This window comes from Hylobates moloch, unplaced genomic scaffold (assembly GCF_009828535.3).
Source record: "Hylobates moloch isolate HMO894 unplaced genomic scaffold, HMol_V3 SCAFFOLD_19, whole genome shotgun sequence".
NCBI lineage: Eukaryota > Metazoa > Chordata > Mammalia > Primates > Hylobatidae > Hylobates > Hylobates moloch.
Window position 1 is genome coordinate 46149966 of NW_026652294.1, and position 20533 is coordinate 46170498.

General features: G+C 39.1%; 1 protein-coding gene across 3 annotated transcripts; it reads right to left on the reverse strand.

Moving 5' to 3' along the window:
• Positions 1-266: 266 nt before the first annotated feature.
• ZNF286A (zinc finger protein 286A) lies at positions 267-20527 on the reverse strand. 3 transcript variants are annotated; one of them, XM_032138078.2, is made up of 7 exons: positions 20477-20527; positions 19887-20118; positions 19010-19098; positions 14786-14900; positions 13033-13125; positions 3993-5247; positions 267-870 (listed from the first exon to the last, which is right to left on the reverse strand). In XM_032138078.2, the coding sequence occupies exons 2-6, from the start codon at positions 19921-19923 to the stop codon at positions 4016-4018; spliced, it is 1566 nt and encodes a 521-aa protein (XP_031993969.1). In that variant the 5' UTR covers positions 19924-20118; positions 20477-20527; the 3' UTR covers positions 267-870; positions 3993-4015. The 3 variants fall into 3 exon arrangements, with proteins under 3 accessions (XP_031993969.1, XP_031993968.1, XP_031993970.1); XM_032138077.2 differs by having other exon boundaries at positions 19887-20045; positions 20477-20512; XM_032138079.2 differs by having other exon boundaries at positions 19887-20205; positions 20477-20500.
• Between the last annotated feature and the right edge of the window lie 6 nt (positions 20528-20533).

Sequence of the window (20533 nt, forward strand, 5' to 3'; positions counted from 1 at the left end):
GGGACTCAGCACTACTTGTTAGAAACTATCTTCCTCTACTCCTTAACCTTCTTGCAGATACTTGGGCTGCTGAAGGTATCTCCCATCCCATCTGTCCAGAAGTTGTGAAGCCAGATGAACAGTTAGAAATCGGATTGGTATCCTGAATGATATGGAGATATTTTTTGGTTGGTCCTTCATTACATCTTAAAATACGCTTTAAAAAAGGAAGAATTTAAAAGTAATTTACAAGAGTTTCTGACAATACATATACAAACATCTTTATTGACAAGTGAGTCAATAAGGGCACATTTAGTTTACAGATAACCAAAAACATTTGAAATGCATAACATTAAAATTTCCAAGATTCATGTTGCAGTACAAACATGTGGCAGGTTAAACACCAGGCATAAAAAGGACAAATACTGAAACGCAAAGGGCCAGAGATCCCAAGTCCCTTAACACTATTTAAAATGCTATTCAACTGCAAACTTCAGCCTCTGGAACCATCCCAGATAGCTACTGGTTAAGTGATACGAACTAGGAAAAAAGAAGGTTCTGGAAGGTCTCAAGGAGGCTGTGCAGAAAACAGCACCAGATGGAAGCAAGAGCAGAAAGAAGTCAAGTCCCATCTTTATGATAAGCCAGAGAACAGGATGGTCACAGTTCTTCATGGGTAAACAAATGATGTGGAAGACACAGCCACCCTTAAGTAACTTCTACTGATGGATGCTCCGGCACTTCTCTATGTAGAGAAGGAGAGAAAGAGAGCACCAAGCAGGAATGGGGGACTCTATATTTATTGTCTGCCAGTTCTTTTATATGCATTGTCTTGTTTAATCCTTAGGACAACCTCATGAGAAGCCAATGATTTATTCTCTTTGTTGAAACCTAATACAGATAAAGAAACTGAGACTCAGAGCAGGGAGTTTTTCAAGGTCACATGACTGCTTAGTCGGGGTGGCAGAATTCAAACTCAACTTTGGAAAGCCCATGTTGGTCTTCTTTCCTTAGTCAAATTTTGGTCCTCAAATGCATTTCTTTTCACTCAAGAATTTGGCAAGTTCCAATAACTTGAATTCTCCTGACAATACATAGTAACATCCTAGAGGTAGGAGTATTTTGATGCATCATTTCCCATCTCTTTTATTTTTCTGACCCCAATTATCTCTCAGTAAGTTCAACTTTTCCATTCCACCTAGTTTCTCTGACTGGTTTAAACCCTTTATCCCACTTCCTGATGAATGCTCTAGAACAGGGGCCAAGCAAATATTTTCTGTAAAGAGCCAAATAGTAAATATTTTAGGCTTTCGGGGACATACAATCTACTATGGGCTACATCCCCACCAAAGTCATATAATGAAACTTAAGGCCGGGCGCGGTGGCTCACGCTTGTAATCCCAGCACTTTGGGAGGCCGAGGCGGGCGGATCACAAGGTCAGGAGATCGAGACCACGGTGAAACCCCGTCTCTACTAAAAAAAATACAAAAAGTTAGCCGGGCGTGGTGGTGGGCGCCTGTAGTCCCAGCTACTCAGAGAGGCTGAGGCAGGAGAATGGCGTGAACCCGGGAGGCGGAGCTTGCAGTGAGCGGAGATTGCACCACTGCACTCCAGCCTGGGCGACAGAGTGAGACTCCGTCTCAAAAAAAAAAAAAGAAAGAAACTTAACTGATGGTATTTCGAAATGGGGCCTTTTGGAGGTGATTAGGTCATGAGCTCTCATGAATGGGATTAGTGCCCTTATAAGGGGCTAAAGATACCAGAGCTCTCCCCTTCTACTATGTGAAGACACAGTGAAAGATGCTTTCTATTAACCAAGATGCAGACCTTCTCTAAATCTGTTGACACCTTGATCTTGGACTTCCCAGCCTCCAAAACTGTGAGAAGTAAGTTTCTGTTGTTTATGAGCTGCTCTGTTTGTGATATTAAAGCCCAAAGGCACAACCTCTGCTGCAGCTACTCAGTTCTGACACTGGACACAAAAGCTGTCAAGGACATGTAAACGAGTAAATGTGGCTGAGTTCCAACAAAATTTTCTTCTGAGAAGCAGGTGGTGGGCCAGAGTTGGTCCATGAGTCCAGGCCACAGTTTGTCAATTCCTGCTCTAAACCATTAGTACTAAATACTAAGATGATAAAAGAGGTGAGTTCCTTTTCCTGTGCCTTTTCTTTTTTTTTTTTTTGAGAAATGATATGGTTTAGATCTGTATCCCCACCCAAATCTCATGTTGAATTGTAATCCCCAATGTTGGATGTGGGGCGTGGTGCAAGGTGACTGGACCATGTGGGTAGTTTCTCATGAATGATTTAGTACCATCCCCCTAGTGCTGTCTCGTGATAGAGTTCTCATGAGATTTGGTTGTATAAAAAGTGTGTAGCACCTCCCCTCTCTCTCTTCCTCCTGCTCCAGCCCTGTGAAGATACCTGCTCTGGCTTTGCCTTTTGCCATGAGTAAAAGCTCCCTGAGACCTCCCCAGTCATACTTCCTGTACAGCCCATAGAACCATGAGCCAATTAAACCTTTTTTCTTTATAAGTTACTCAGTCTCAGGCATTTCTTTATAGCAGTGTGAGATTGAACTAATACAGATGACAACAAAAAGTAGGTGAATATGAAGGCCAGAGAAATGGCAACTTCTTCATGAGGGAAAGATGCTTATCCTCAAGCAAGTCAGTTGAGGACTATCCTGTGAGTTATTTTCCGTACCTGTTTTCCACTCATACAGGGAAGTATGCCTTGGTGTCTCACAATTGTTTCAGTTCTTCTTTACTGGGACCCTAAATATAATAACACACTGAACCACTCAACTTCTCAGACCCTCAATATCCCTGGGGCTTTTTCTCAAACGGACACAGCATAGCTTACAGAAAGCTGAATAATGTAGACAAAGGAAGTCTCCCTGACTCTTTGATTATAGAAAACCAAGGATTCATTCAGTGCCAAGGATAAGAAAGGAGGGACTTGATCAAAAACCACTGTTAAGATTTTGACCCATTCACTACTTCACATAAACTCCCAGGGAAATGGAAAATGAAAGAAGGTCTCCGCAGTAGAGGGACAACAATGATATAAATCAATGATGACACCAGGCGCAGTGGCTCATGCCTGTAATCCCAGCACTTTGGGAGGCCGAGGCGGGCAGATCACTTGGTCAGGAGATCAAGACCATCCTGGCTAACATGATGAAACCCCGTCTCTACTAAAAATACAAACAAAATTAGCCAGGCATAGTGGCGGGCGCCTGTAGTCCCAGCTACCCAGGAGGCTGAGGCAGGAGAATGGCATGAACCCAGGAGGCAGAGGTTGCAGCGAGCCAAGATCGCGCCACTGCACTCCAGCCAGGGCAACAGAGCAAGACTCCATCTCAAAAAACAAAAAACAAAATCAATGATGAACATAATCCATGTGAACATAACTTAGAATTGTCTGTAAATATTATACATCCTAGTTATGGTCATCAAATTAGACAGCAGCTTGTTGAGGGAGGAAGGGAATTCTAAGGACTTTCAACTCAGCCTTTTTGGTTTTTATGGCTAATATAAAAGAAATGACACTCTACAGGAATTACACCATATGTGTATCTAGATCTCTACTTGGGACTCAAAGAGTAATAAATAACAACATTGTGTCTTCCTGATGATAAGGATGTAAGCCCTCAGCCTAACCTACCTGATAAGAATTTCCTTGCAAAGCGAGAGGCTTACAACAAAGCTCTGACATAACCAAGAAAGGGGAAAACTGGATTTCACAATGTTTGTACTGCTACCCACTCTCAGGGACTTCTTGAATTTCCACAAATAGCTGTTTGGGAGGTCGGAGATTAAAATTTTGAAATCGCTGGCTAGATTTTGTAATTATCAAATTAACGGACATAAGGAACCTGCCTATGGCTCAAAACTATGTATTACACAAATGAAATTAGATGCATACAGAATTGGTCCTCACATGCATATTATGGATGAGCCTTCCACCTAAACACTCAAGTATTTAATATAGTGACAAAACCAACTTACATTTCTTCACATTCAGTAATTTTTCAGGGTTGCTCTTCAGTGTGAATTCTTTGATGTCTGATGAGAGATGAACTGCACTTAAAGCTTTTCCCACACTCATTACATCTAAAGGGTTTCTCTCCGGTATGAGTTCTCTGATGTTGAATAAGAGCTGATGAATGAATGAAGGCTTTTCCACACTCGCTACATTTGTACGGTTTCTTTCCAATATGAATTCTTTGATGTTTAGCAAAATTGGAGCTCCGGCTGAAGGTTTTCCCACATTCATTACACTCATAGGGTTTCTCTCCAGTATGAATTCTCTGATGTTGAACAAGATGTGTGCTCTGACTAAAAGTTTTTCCACATTCACTGCATTCATATGGCTTTTCTCCAGTATGAACTCTCTGATGCTTAGTTAGGGATGAGCAATGGCTAAAGGCTTTCCCACATTCTTGACATTTATAAGGTTTCTCTCCAGTATGAGTTCTTTGATGTTTAATGAGTGCTGATGAATGAATAAAAGCTTTATCACATTCATTACATTCATAAGGCTTCACTCCAGTATGAATCAACTGATGCTGCACAAGATGTGTACTTCGATTAAAACCTTTCCCACATTCATTGCATTCATAAGGTCTCTCTCCAACGTGAATTCTCTGATGTGTTGCAAGGGATGAGCTTTCTGTGAAGGTTTTCTTGCATTCACTGCATTCAAAGAGAATTCTAGTATGAGTTCTCTGGTGTTTAGTTAAATTAGCTCTATGGCTAAAAGATTTCCCACATTCATTGCAGGTATAGGGTTTCTCTCCAGTATGGACTCTCTGGTGTCGAATAAGCACTGAATGGTAGGTGAAGAGTTCACCACAATCATTACATTTATGAGGTTTTTTCTCTTTATAAGTTCTCTGCTTTTTCATTAAGTTTGATTTTTGTTTCAAGCTTTTTTCAAGTGTATGGAAGGCATAAGATCCTTTAGGAACTCTGTCTTCGGTGATAAGGACAGATTTCTGATTGAAGCTTTTCCAGTATACATCATGCTCATGGCCTGTTTCCTCAGAGAGTGGATTCATGCGAGTGAACATTTCTCTCAAATGTCTCTCCTGATTTCCTTGCTGATTCTCTAACCAATTTTCACATTCAAGGGCTGCTTCCAAGTTGGAGTCATAGACACTATTCCGTGTCAGTCTGTCTGTTATTGCAACTTTGCATGATTCTGCTTTGGAAAAATCTTGCACTGAAGTTGAATCCTTGCTCTGTGGTCTAGTCTCCACGTCTGAAAGACATTGGAAATGCAAATTTCCTTCGTTTTCTGTGCTCAACAAAAAGGCAGTTCTGTAATAGGTAAGAGTTAATGAAAGTGAAAAGCATGCCTTCAAGGAGCAAGTGGATTTGACTCTTTCAGATGATTTGCAAAGAGAAACAAATGGAGGGAAACAAATGCTCAGAATATGCAGAGAAAATGAGTACATCCTATCCAGGAGAGTCAGAAAAGGGGAAAGGTGACAAGAAATATAAGAGTAGAGATGCTGATGAAGCAATATATCCACAGATGAGCAGACAATGAGTACACAGATCAGGATGGGAAGAAATAACTTTTTATAGAATACCTACTTGTAATAAATTTCTAGGCACACAACCATCTTAGTGTAGAGTACAGTTATGGCTTCTAAATTTTCACTGTTCCAATCCTACTCACATCCAAATATGTATTCCACTGCCAGTTTAATCTTCCTAACAATGCTTTTATAACATTTTGCTGATCAAAAACCTCCTATGATCTCCCAAAGGCATAATGACAAGTATATGAAATGATATATGCACAAGGCTATTTGTTGAAACACTAACTGAGGTAGCAAAAGACTGATAACATCTCACATATCCTACTATACAGAAATGACTGAACATATAGTGGATACATACAATGGAGTACTATGCAACTCCTTAAAAAATGACAAAGATCTTCACATATTGCTTTAAGGTGCCCACCAAGACATATTAAGTTTAAAAAGCAAAAGCAAGATGTAAATAAGCATGCAGTTTGCTACTTTTTTACAAAGAAAAAAAGGGGTACAAATACATATACTATTTGCTTACATTTTAAAAAACAACAACAAAAAAAGGATAAATGGAAAACTAATAAAAATTTGTACCTATAGGGAAAACATCAGAACAAGGGAGAGAAGGCCGAGATGGAAGCTTAATCTCTCTAAATATACCTAATATAAATATAGTAGAATTTTTATATCCAATATAAAGCTAATTTATATAGAGACAAAATATTTTAAGCAGTGTAGTTCAAAGAAATAAACAGAGGAGTAAAATAGAAGAGCAAATACAGAAATAAAGTATACGTAAGAATTAAAGATAATATGAAGGTGGTATTTCAGTCAGTGAACAAAACATAGATTTGTTTTTCCAATGATGCCATGGCAACTGATTAACTATTAGAAGAAAATTAAGTTAGATGAGTCACTCATTTCATACACTCAAATAAATTATATTCATTCATCTATCTATTCATCTTCTAACCATTTTATTCAACAAATATTTATAGAATATCTTCCATGTGCTAGGCTCTGAACTAGTCACTGGGAAAAAACAGTCACTATACATGTAGAGAAAGAAAAAATTTAATCTAACATTCACAAGCAAACTCTGAATTGTAGTTCTGCCACTTACTAGCCGTGTGATACTGGGTAAGTTATTTAACCTCTTTACTTCGGTTTCCTTACTAAGAGGGGGCAATAACAGTACCCATCTGGCAAGGAATGATAGCAATACCTACCGTAATAAGCATTAAATGCGAATATCTATGAAGCACTTAAAATTCTGACGCAGCATTAAGTGCCACATTAAGTGCTTGTTAAATAAACAAAACATAAATTGATATTAGGCTTGTGTAAGTAGGTAGAGGTAAAGATCCTCAAGTATGGTTCATGAACCCCTGGGAAACTGTTAAGTTCAAAACTGCTTTCAAAATAACATTTAGATGTTATTTGCCTTTTTCATTGTGTCAGCATTTTCAATGATGTCGTAAAAGTAATGGTAAACTTGCTTACAACTTCACACAAATCAACACAATACTAAACTTACTAGTCGTCCTTGTATTCTTCCCCATCATGTACTCTTGGTTTAAAAAAAAAAGGCCAGTTTTATTTAAAAATGTCTAAGGAAGCATAAACATTAATTTCATTGAATTTTAACCCCTGAAGTGCCTTTTTAATATTCAGGGTTAATGAAACAGGAAATATTCATAAGGCAATTCTGTTTATACCAAACAACAATGGTCGTCTTGAGGAAACACACCATGCAATCATTTGAGTTGTGAGCCAAACCAGCCACTTGTTTCACAGACCACCATTTTACCTGAAAGGATGACTGAATGGCAAACTATGTTATCTAACTTGGGTATCTGGCAGACAGTTTCTCAAAAATGAACGAAGTGAACCTGTCGTATCAAGGACAATGAGTTGTTTATAAAATCTGAGCTTTCAGTCAGAAATTACAAGTTTTGGAAAACTTCTATTTACCACCAAGAGCTTGATGGCTTCCTAAAACTTAAAGGCTTTTCTGATAAGGTCAGTTGTGATACTAAAAGTTATAATATTAAAAAATGTTGCACAATATAAAGTGCCAACAAAAAAGATTTGCATAACTTAGTGAACCAATATTGTCCAAAAGATTGATAGATTTTCAATATATGAAAAATTCATGGATGTGGTTTCAGATTCTACATTGTACCTAATCTTTCAGAAGGTACCACTTGTTCAGTTATGGAGCTGTTTCAAAGAAGAATAGCCATAATTACCTGAAAAGACTATAAAGTACTCCTTCCTTTTCCAACTTATATCTGTGTGATGCTGGATTTTCTCCATGCGAGGCAACCAAAACAACATGTCATATCAAGTTGCATTCAGAAGCAGTTGTAAGAATATAGCTACTTTCTATTATGTCATACATTAAAGAGATTGGCAAAAGTGTAAAACAATGCCATACTTCTTAATAATATTTTTTGGTTAAAGAAAATAGATGTTATTTCATAAAAAATATACTGTGCTAACACATAACAGGTTTATAATTTTTTATTTGTATTTTTCTTTTAAGAGATGGGGTAACACTTTATTGCTCAGGCTGGTCTCTAACTGCTGGGCTCAATCGACCCACCCACCTTGGCCTCCCAAGGCACTGGGATTACAAGTGTGGACCACCACACCCGGCCAATTATTTTTAAATGAATTAGCTAACAGCTTAAAATTTTTGTTTTAACTTGTAGTATAGTAACTATTGGTAGATATAACCCACATAAATGAAACATCTTTAGGGTCTTTAATAATTTTTATAGTTATAGTAGGTCCTTTGATGCCAAAGCATTAAGAACTGCTACACTAGAGCACAGAGATGGAAGAAGAGTAGCTGTGAAATGAGGTTGGGATAACGAGTAAAAGCCAGATTTCACAAGATTTTGCAGACCTCCAGGATTTTGTCTGTTACCCTGAAGGCAGTAAGAAGCCATTCAAATGTTTCAAGCAGAGTGATGACAAGATCAGATTTGATTATGAAAATATCAGTCTCACTACAATGTTGAGAATGAAGTATATGGGGGCAAAGGCAGAATCAGAAAGATTATCACAGTAATCTAGGAAAACAAAAAATATATAAAGGAAAATTAACAGTGAAGAAATACTTAGAATATAATTAGGTAAATACAGTGATGAATTGGATAAAGGAGAGAGGGGGAGATGTAAAGACTGTGCATAGATTTCCGCCACGTACAATTTGATGACAATAACTACCATTAAAACAATTACTGGAAAAGGATGCTGTTGGGGAGATGGGAAATTTAGACTTATTTTAGGCATTCAGTTTTAAACATGTTGTATTGAAGTATCGTTGACATAAGCAAACAAAGGAATCAAATAGTTAAGATGTTGAGAACAGCCCTGAGGAGAGCTCTAGGATGGGAATACCAATTTGGGACTCATCTTGATAGAAGGTAACTGGTTGTGGGAATGATGAGACTAATGAAGTAGTAAGTAGAGGCTGCAAACAGTTGATCAGTTGGCCAAATTGGACCTTAGACACATTTTCTTTGGGCCATACTGTTTATACAAACTTTTAAAACTAGTTACACACAGTTAAAAATAGGGAGATTATGGCTGGGCGCAGTGGCTCACGCCTGTAATCCCAGCACTTTGGGAGGCCGAGGCAGGCAGATCACGAGGTCAGGAAATTGAGATCATCCTGGCTAACACGGTGAAACCCCATTTCTACTAAAAATACAAAAAAATTAACTGGGTGTGGTGGCAGGCACCTGTAGTCCCAGCTACTCAGGAGGCTGAGGCAGGAGAATGGCGTGAACCCGGGAGGCAGAGCTTGCAGTGAGCCGAGATGGCGCCACCGCGCTCCAGCCTGGGCGAAAGAGCGAGACTCCATCTCAAAAAAAAAGGAGATTACAGATAAATGCAAATTTAGGGTTTCTCTCTTGAAAAAAACTAGAAGCATACTGAACGACAACCACCATTTAGAGCAGGGATTGGCAACTACAGCCTGCTGCCTACTTTGCTAAATAAATTTTTACTGGAACATACCCATTCATGTATGTATTTTCTAGGGCTGCTTTCATACTACTGTGGCAGATTGAATGGCTGCAGAGAGACCATGTCCCACAAAGCCTAATTATTTACTATCTAACCATTTACATAAAAAGCTTGCCAGCCCTTGAGCTAGAGCTACTCCTTTCAGTTGAGGCCTGTACTCCTCTGGTTCACCAGTTTCCACCTTGCTTGCTTAACTCAGTGATATTACCTCCTGGCCCATATAAGTACTCAAGTTTATGACTCCAGGTATACAAAAGGAAGGGAGATTAAAATCAAATTTTGAGCAATTAGAATATTTAATTGTTCAAAAAAGAAGGCTAAGAAGATACACTCAGAGAAGTAAGAAGCAATTCCAAATGGATTAAGAATCTAAAGAAAAAATTAAAGAATATACTAGGAAACAGAGGCAAATATATATATAACCTTGGGTTACTGAAAAACGTTTTAAGCAGCACTGAAAAGGCAGAAAAAAAAGATTGTAAAAAATTAAACTTGTACATCAAAATGCATAGCAAAACTGGAAGTCAAAAACTAGAAAAAATATCTGTAATATAACAAAAGGTAAAAACCTCATATAGAAGGACCTCTTAACAGATCACTATGAAAACTGCAATACCCCAAAAAAGGGAGATGGGTGGTGAATGGGTAAGTCACAGAAACTGATAGCTCTCTGAGGTGAAACAGACATATCCATAATCACAGGGAAAGATTTTAAAACTCTTTCAATATTCAAAAGTATAATTTTTTAAAAAATAAGAATATCCAGGAAGGATTTTCTTTATGAGCTATACATAATACTAAGTATAGTAATTAAAACAGTATGGTATTGGACATAGACAGACAAGTAAACCAGAGAGACAAGAAACAGAACTAAGTATGCAGGGGAACTGGGTTTACCACAGCTAGCATTACAAATCAGTAACATAAGATTATTCCATGAACAATGCTGGACTTACTGGCTTTCAGCATGGAAAAAGACAAAATGAGTTTTCCCATTTCATCATATACAAAAATAAATACCTGTAAGACAAAATTGAACATTTTGGAATAAAATAATCTTTCTGACACTGGGATAAAGTAGATAGACAATTCACAAAAAGCAATACTTAAAAAAAGTCTGTTATTAAAAATGTTTAATTCTATATGCCTAACACACCAGAAAATAAAATAAGCCAAAGATTAGAAGAACCAATTTCTTCTCACTAACTTGCAATGCTACTTCTGTCATAGATTAGTACCTAAAATATATGAAGAACTCCACCAAATCAAGAGAAAAGATATAAACAGCCCAATCTCAAAAAACAGGCAAAGGGTATCAACAGGTAACTCACAAGAAGAAACTTGAATAGCCAACAAACATGAAATGCTCAAACTTGTATTTATCACTCAGAGAAATGAAAATTTTAAAACATCATTTTGCATCCGTCAGATTGATAAAAATTAACAAGTCTGATAACTCAACTGTTGGCAGTTCCTAGTAAAGCTAAACATGTGATGATTTAAGACCTACTAATTCTTCTTCCAGTTATCTCCCTAAACCAGCTCTCAAGATGAGCATAAGGAATCAAAAAAAGGATGATCACTGCAACTGTTACTAATGGCAAAAAAATAAACTGTTCAGTTTATTCATACAGTGGACTTATTACTCCATAGTAGTTAAAATGCATAAACATAATTCATATATATTAACATAGGTTAATATCAAAATACAATGTGAACTTTAAAAAATCAGACCACATAACAAAAAGTGTAACAATAAAACATACATATTGTTTTATATACATCTGTATATGTCTCTGTGTATACACACACATACACAAACACCGAAATGATTCACACCAATTTCAAGATATAATGGTTACTTCTAGAGGAGAAAGAGAATAAAAGGGTTTCTTTTTTTTGTTTTTTGAGACAGAGTCTCCCTCTGTCGCCCAGGCTGGAGTGCAATGGCACGATCTCGGCTCACTGCAACCTCTGCCTCCTGGGTTCAAGCAATTCTCCTGCCTCAGCCTCCCAAGTAGCTCGGATTACAGGTGCCTGTCACCATGCCCAGCTAATTTTTTTGTATTTATAGTGGAGATAGGGTTTCACCATGTTGGCCAGGCTGGTCTCAAACTCCTGACCTCAGGTGATCCACCCAACTTGGCCTCCCAAAGTGCTGGGATTACAGGCGTGAGCCACCACACCCAGCTGAGAATAAAAGGGCTTTAACTGAATATAGGATATTTTTTATTTCTTAAAAAATAAAAGATATCACACACCTCAAAAGGATGGCTAAAATGAAAACAAGCAATATTAAGTGTTGACAAGCATGTGGAACAACTAGAACGCACATACTCTGCTGCTGGGAATGTAATTGGTACAATGACTCTAGAAACCTCTTTGGCACTATCTACCAAAAGTGAGTATGCATCTATCCTATGATAAAACAAGTCTACTTGTATGTATATATCCAGAAGAAATGCATATATTTGTTCACCAAAAGGCATTAAAAAACTGTACATAACGGCATTACTCAGACAGCTAAAAACTGGAAACTATCCAAATACTCATCTTCAGAAGAATAAACTGGTATATTAACAAAATGAAAAACTATACAACAATGACAATGAATAAATTACGATGATATGCAACAACATAGATGTATCTCACAGCTAATGTTCAGTGAAGGAAGCCAGACACAAGAGTATATATATACAATACGATTCCATTTATAGAAAGTTCAAGAACTGTCAAAACTTGGTGCTGTAAGTTAGGATAAGGTTACCCTTGGGAGGAGGGAGGGGCCTCAAAGAGGGCACAAGGGTGCTTCTAGAGACGCTGGTAAGGCTATTTTCTTGATTTGGGCAATCGTTACATGAATGTGCTAAATTTGTGAAAATTCATCCAACTGTTTAATTATTAGGTTTTTTTAAATTTTATTTTGTTTTTTGAGACGGAGTCTCGCTCTGTCGCCCAGGCTGGAGTGCAGTGGCGCAATCTTGGCTCACTGCAAGCTCCGCCTCCCAGGTTCACACCATTCTCCTGCCTCAGCCTCTCCAAGTAGCTGGGACTACAGGCACCCGCCACCACGCCCAGCTAATTTTTTGGTATTTTTAGTAGAGACGGGGTTTCACCATGGTCTCGATCTCCTGACCTCGTGATCCGCCCGCCTCAGCCTGCCAAAGTGCTGGGATTACAAGTGTGAGCCACCGCGCCCGGCCAATTATTAGTTTTATATTGTAAGAAAAAGAAAGGAAGAAAGGAAAGAGGCAAACGAAGCAAAATATTGGTACGTCTAATCTCAGTGATGGATACATGAATGTTATTTTATTTTCTGGACTTCTGTATATATTTTAAATGTTTTAGAATTTAAAAAAAATTAAAAAATAAGGGCACACAGGCACTTTCTTAAGCACTGAAAAGTTCTTCATTGTCCTGCTGGGCTATCATTTCTGAAGACTCCCATCTATCTGGCTCACCTGAATAGCTGCTTTTGGGGGCTTTTCTCTCAAGCTTCAATGGTTCTTTTCCATGCTCCAAGTTGTGGTTCTCAGGTCTGGAAACTGGAAGCCCTATTCATTTAAAAAAAGAAAAAGACAGAAAGGAGAATGTAATGTGAGTAAGTTATTTGTGGAAGTTTTCTTCCAGCAGGTTGAATTGTTACATATTCCTTAGTGAATTCCAACTTTCTTTCTTATTTTTTTAATTTATAAAAATTTACTTTTTATTTTTTATTTTTAAAGTTAATGGGATCTCACTATATTGCCCAGGCAGGTCTCGAACTCCTGGGCTCAAGCTATCCTCCCACCTCTGCCTCCCTAAGTGCTGGGATTACAGGTGGGAGCCACCACGCCCAACTTTCATGGCCACTGTCCTGCTGGACTTAGTTATTTGTAATGGGTATAAAGATCTAAACCAGAATATGCTCTCAACCTCCTGATCTACAAAGACAAAGTATTACAGGAAGAGCTGAAGTAAGGGAGGGTGGACCTCTAAATGAAGCTTAAAATATCTGCAGCAAGAGTCTGGGCCTGGTAAAGAGTTCAATTGGATTTGTAAATATAAGTATTTTCAACTGTTAGAAAAGAAAGGAATTTCTCTTTGTTTCCTCATTGTGTGAGGAAACTTCAGAGAGATGTTGCAAATTAGTCCTTACCTCAGGGAAGGAGGAAAAAGTGGGACCTCAATGGCAGCACCACATAACTGTAACAGTGGTAACTGAAGTTTCATCTTCGAATGTTTTTCCTTTCCTTCTTCAGTTACTAGAAGTCACTTTCTTTTCTTTTTTTTTTTTAGACAGAGTCTCGCTCTTTCGCCCAGGCTGGAGTGCAGTGGCGCAATCTCGGCTCACTGCAAGCTCCACCTCCCGGGTTCACGCCATTCTCCTGCCTCAGCCTCCCGAGTAGCTGGGACTACAGGCGCCCGCCACCACGCCCGGCTAATTTTTTGTATTTTTAGTAGAGACAAGGTTTCACCATGTTAGCCAGGATGGTCTCGATCTCCTGACCTCGTGATCAACCCACCTCGGCCTCCCAAAGTGCTGGGATTACAGGTGTGAGCCACTGCGCCCAGCCTTAGAAGTCACTTTCTTAGGGGATTTTTTTTACATGAGGTTTGGGAGGGGCTAACAGTCCCCTCCACCCCTCATACAATCATATGCATGCATGTGTGTATGTGTGCATGCTAGTAGGCCCAGGATCTAAAACTGGCCACAGAGTACTCAATTTCACTGGCTCTAGAGATTGTTTCACTGATGGGCCTGTGACCTTATTTGCTGAAACTCTCAGGAAAGAAGCATTTTCTTTTTTAGCTTAGCTATCTAACTGGAAGAATAACGTAACCCCGGGACTGCCACTGGCCATCTTTGCCACATGGGGAAATCCTAGGAATAAAGCTAATACAGAGCAAAACCAAGCCAATTGATTAAAAATAAATCAATGAATAAAGGAAATTCTTGATAATATATTTGGATCCCTGAAAAATCAAGATTTTTTTCCCCTATAAGAGTGTGAGTTAAGTTTTTGTCACTTAAACCCAAAGAATCCTGATATAAAACAAGCATAGACATTTCATCAAGAATCTAGAGCAAAAACAGATTTTCTACACAGGCCAAAAAGAATTAACACTTTTTGACTCCTGAATGCAAAGGTGAAGGCTTTGTTAAGCTATTTCACTTTCATTAAAGTAATGATGCTCCCATAAGCAGATTCTAGAATCACAATCCATTCTTACAAAGTGAGACCAGGTTCCTATAGTTCTCCAGCATCACATCCCTTTGTTCAGGATCCAGCTTCCCCCACTCCTCTGGTGTAAAGTCCATGGCCACATCCTTGAATGTCACCGTTTCCTAAGACATAAAACATTTTTTTCAACATCTTTCCCTTGACAACTTCTCTTTCATCCCCCAGTTTCTGCTGGCCCTGAAGCAAAAGCCTGAGATGCACTTAACAGGGAAACGGACTATGATAAATGACAAGTATTCTAATGGTCGTCAGATTCGGAGTATTTTATGTAAAGGGTAACTATCAATTATGTGCCAGGCACACTATGCTAGATTCAATATGAGAACCAAAAGATGACTCTGGTTTCTCCATTGAGAGACTACAATTTTTCTGGGGAATAAAGTATTAAAATATGAACCAATGAGTCAACAATGTAGTTTGATTAAAATAAAATATAAGCAGAGAGAAAAAAAGTCACGTCTACATAATGCTTCTCTGAGTCCTCAATAAAAAATTGAAGAGTCAATCTAGCCAATCACAAGATGAACTGCAATACAGAACTTGTAAATGGAGAAGTCATGGAAAGAAAAGACAGCAAAAACCAATCCAGTTAAACATGAATTAATTCAAAGCAAAGAGCATTAAATTGGAAAATAGCTCCAATTTATGACATACAATTCATAAATACTTATGTATAAAATATCATAAGATTATACTTCTATAAGACAAAAAATACAAAAACCACAAGGAGACAGATACATATCTGCATTGAACATGCACCTTTAAGTAAACCCATAGACAACAGGAATATTTCAAGGTTACTGAAATAAATATGAATCAAATGCTCTAACTGGATAGAAAACACCTTCTGTTTAAACATTCATGTAGCATTTGCAAAAAGTAACAAAGTAAATTTCCGTACATTCCAAAAATAGAACAGAATAATTTATAATAACTGAGAAAATATATCAAAATATGAAAATAATGAAATAAAATAGGAAAAAAAAATGCCAAATGGCTAAAACTATACTCAGAGGAAATTCTGTAGCTTTAAACACTTTCATTTCATTTTTTAAAAATGTAAATAAATGACCAGAGCACACAAATCAAGTTAGAACAAAAAACAAAGGAAAAGAGAAATATTTACAATATAAAAGCAGAAATTTTAAAAAGAGAAAAATAAGGCAGCTGGAAAATCTGAATAAGGTCAGTAGGTTATAGTATTATGCCAATGTGAATGTCCTGATTTTGAAAAAATAATAACAAAGCAAAGTAAAATATAAATTTTTGCAAAATCTGGGTGAAGCATATACAAGTTCTTTGTGCTATTTGCAACACTTCGTATGTCTAAAATTATCTCAAAGTAAAGCTACTATGTGGAAAATAATCTAAGATTTAAGAAATAAGAGAATTATTCCCTTAAGATAAAATAATATGTAAAAATCACTAAGTGGCCCCTAAGTAGAAAAGACATTATGAGGAAAAATGACCTTTAGCCTAGAATCTGCATATACATAACTAAATCAACATTCAGTGGGGATTAAGTGCCCCACAATTAGAAGAAAAAGCCAGAACAACAAAAAATGCAAACCATTGCACAAACCACAGGAAAACTACAAAAGAGGAAACAATAAAGCATAGGAAACAGAATTATAAAAATCACATGGCAAGAAAAGTTTGAAACACATGTATTATATGTGAATGAGCAAATTTCCTTATAAAAAGGTTTTTTTAAAAAGCCACATCCTATATACAGAATAGGCCATCCAAACAAAATATTATTGCTAGGTTGGGTACTGGTGGGTAAATGGAAGGAAATATAGTATGCCGTATGTATGAATACAGTAGTGCCAGCACAACAAAAAGTGTGAAAAAATATACATAGTAGAGAGAGGCAGGGACTGAATTTGAGGGGGAAGTAGCATTACCTTTACATTTCTGTATGTCTGTGTTGTTCACTTTGTTACACTGAAGAAGAACTAAAACTTTTAATATTTTTAAAAATCTAATAAATCAAAGGTAAAAAATAGCCCAGGCAAATTCTAAGAAGAAAAAAAGCTCCAATATTGCATTTTAAAAATCTAATAAAACGCACAAAGAACAAAGAGAGTTTTTAAAATTTTCCATAATAGGTTCAATCACCTTGATGCTGTTAACAGTGTTGAAGCTGATATCAAAGTATTGAAATATATATTCACGCTTCTGGTAACTGTGCCCTAATTTTCCCCTAGCTACTATGCCTGGCCACTTTGAATCTGTGTAGTTCAGGTAGTATTGACGCCATCTTTGACTCTTGGGTGGGATGTGTGCGCGTGTACACGTGTGTGTGTATGTGTGTGTGTAGGTATATTCTATAGAGAATTACACTTAGATTTGGCCAATATCTCATCCAGGAATGGGCCTAATACTCCATTAGAGTCAATCCCAGCACTTCTGGAAGAATGACTAGAAGAGAATCTGCCCTTTTTCTCTCTCCTTTAACACAGGAAGATGAAAGCCTAAACTCGTTAGAGGCTAACACTAGGAGAAAAACCTGTTTGGCCATAAAACCCATGGAGAGAAAAGAAAAGGTCAGTAAAATGAAGAATAGGTTTTAACATTCTTGTTTGAGCCCTATATTTAGCCAGACCTAGATTTTTCAGTTTGTTAGTCAATAGTTACTTCTTTTCACTTAGACCCATTTGAATTGATTTTATCAGCTGCAACTTAAAGCTTCTTGACTAATAAAGTCTTCATGACTAATGTAAGACAGTTGGGAAGCCAATGGAGACAGGCAAGTACATAAAGGACCCTGAAAAGTCACTTTTACAAACACTATGAACGTGCAGTATCTATTTTCTACACCTTGGATTACAGAAGCAAAGAGAAAGGCTGACGGAGGAATCTCTGGGTTGTGGTATGCCACATACATCATGGAAAGCTCCTTTTTGCCTACTCAACTTCTTCTTTTTTTTTTTTTTTTTTTTGAGACAGTTTCACTCTCACCCAGGCTGGAGTGCAGTAGCCCTATCTGGGCTCACTGCAACCTCTGCCTCCTGGGTTCAAGTGATTCTCATGTCTTCGGAGTAGCTGGGATTATAAGCGTGCGCCACCATGCCCAGCTAATTTTTGTATTTTAAGTAGAGACGAAGTTTCACCATGTTGGTCAGGCTGGTCTTGAACTCCTGACCTCAGGTGATCTGCCCGCCTCGGCCTCCCAAAGTGCTGGGATTACAGGCATGAGCCACCATGCCCAGCCCTAACTTATTTTAATAAAAGTTTCAAACATACAAAAGTTGAAAGATGAATGCAATAATCACTGATACAGTACAATCACCACCTAAATTCAAATTTTTTTGTTGTTGTTGTTGAGACAGAGTTTCCCTCATTGCCCAGGCTGGAGTACAGTGGTGCGATCTTGGCTTACTGCAACCTCCACCTTCCACATTCAAGTGATTCTCCTGCCTCAGCCTCCGGACTAGCGGGGACTACAGATGTGTGCCACCAGGCCTGGCTAATTTTTTGTGTTTTTAGTAGAGACGGGGTTTCACTGTGTTAGCCAGGATGGTCTCAATCTCCTGACCTAGTGATCCACTTGCCTCGGCCTCCCAAAGTGCTGGAATTACAGGCATGAGCCACCACGCCCAGCCAAACATTCATAATATTTGTCATATTTACCTTTTGGGAGAGAGGGGCCGATAATATAAAAGTAAGTTGCTGCAGACGTGATCATACTTTAGCTTTCATCATCTCAGAGGGCTGGATTCTAACTGTAACTCTTTAAATTATGCCTTCATAGGCTTTCTTTTTCCAGTATTTCTTTGAACTATGTGAGGACTTATTATTTTTACAATGACTTCAGCATTTAAGCGCTTTCTGAAATTGCTACTTAAAGTCACATACATGCTGTTTCCTCTAGAGAAACAAGTTTTAAGAGGTATGTACCACATTATATTTAAAATAGTTTCTCACATTACCAAGCACAGAAATGAGCACAGTAGGCTAAGAAAGGGAAATGCTGCTTACTTGTCTGTTGAAGGACAATAAACACTAAATAGGGAAGAAATCCATCCAGTGTTATAAGTAGAAAACATTTTCTTCTGAGTCCATTAGTCTCCTGACTAGTCTCTCAGATTTAGAACTCAGCTCTGCAGATGGGCTTTAGTGGATAAAGAAACTCCATATCACAAAGAAGGGAGTGCATCCGTACTCTAAGAAACAAGGTGTAATTCCAATAATCAGCAGACTCACTTACCTGGGATCTGGCCGTGAGGTGCAGAGCAGCCACTTCTCCCTCTTCTGTGATCTTCTCTTGGAAATGGGGAGAATCCTGGGAAGACAGAGCTAACGACAAGAAAGCAGCAATGATGAGACCTAGGCTTAACTTGCCACTCAGATTTAAAGTCTAAAAACCGCTTCAACATACTATACGTGCTGCCTACAAACACAGAAACTGAAGGTACCCCAAAACAACCGACCTCCTCCCAGGACCCTCGTCCCAAGATGTGCGGGAATATTGCTACTACTCTGGGCTGGAATTCAGTTGCTATAATCATAACACATTCTGTAAGATGGCATCCTCTGATCTAGAAATTAGAATATGTCAGTAAATTTCCCAGCTTAATCTATACTCATTGGTTCTCACTCTGAAAGCTTATTTATAATGTAGATTGCTGGACCCCCACCTCAAAGTAATAAGCATTAGTTGAGCCTGGGGTACAATCCAGAAATCTAACAACCACCCCAGGGGGAATTCTGGTGTAGGAGGTCACAGCACAACCTTCATGAAACTGGTCAGGTAGAACGGAAGTCAGTCATTAACTACTATGCCTGTTTTCTCCTATGTAAAACAAAACATTTTTGACAACCAAAGAGGTGGATTCTTGCCACAGAAGTTAACATTTCACTCACATTTTGGGGGTAGCTTTGAAGGGTCCACTGTGTGCCCAGCTGCCATGGAAAGGGCGGTGCTCCCATACCAAGCCCTTCAGTCTCACTTAAAAAGCCCATCCATCCCCAAGACAATGGAGACAGCCAGCCAAGAGCCACCTCCCCTGAGCCGACCGTTTTCCCTTCAGGAGCAGGAATTTCGTCCTTCCACGCCACAAGTTCAACACGTCCGCAATTCTCACCTCTTTTCTCAGGCATTTCAGCCAAATCTGTCTCCATGATCACCACCTCCTCCTTGTTCTGGAGATTCTGCTCTTCACCCCAATTCAGATCTCCCTGGCCAGACGAATCAGAAGCCTCCCGGGCCTCGTGGTCCCACTTCCTGCCTTTCCTCCTGGGCTCTGATGAAAGGCCTGGGTTAGATCGGGTCTCTTTCTCACCGTGGAGTCTGCCTCAGTCCTACGGCGCTGGAGCCTGGAAGCCCGGGGACAGCATCCCTGAGGCTGGGTCCTCAGATGTCTGTCCCTACCGCTTGAAGCTGTCCCTGGGGAAACTGGGCGCCTGGAAGAGGTGACGCTGGGGCATCAGGAGTTTGGACAAATTCTGCCGCGCTCGGGGCACTGGCCCAGGACCCCGCGACCGCCCCGCCCGTCGCACAACCGCGTCCCCCCGAAGAGACGATCAGGCCAGAGTGAGAAGGGACAGGGCTCATGGTCTGCCCTCGAGGCCCCTTTAACAAACGCGCACTCTAGCCCCGACTCGGCACAGAACGACCCGGGGAACCACCGCCGAGGCGGAGCGGAGACGAGCGACATCACCACAACCAACTCACCTCCCATCCCGGGCCTCACAAAGGGTACGAACTTCTTTGGCCAGCTCGGAGTCGCGC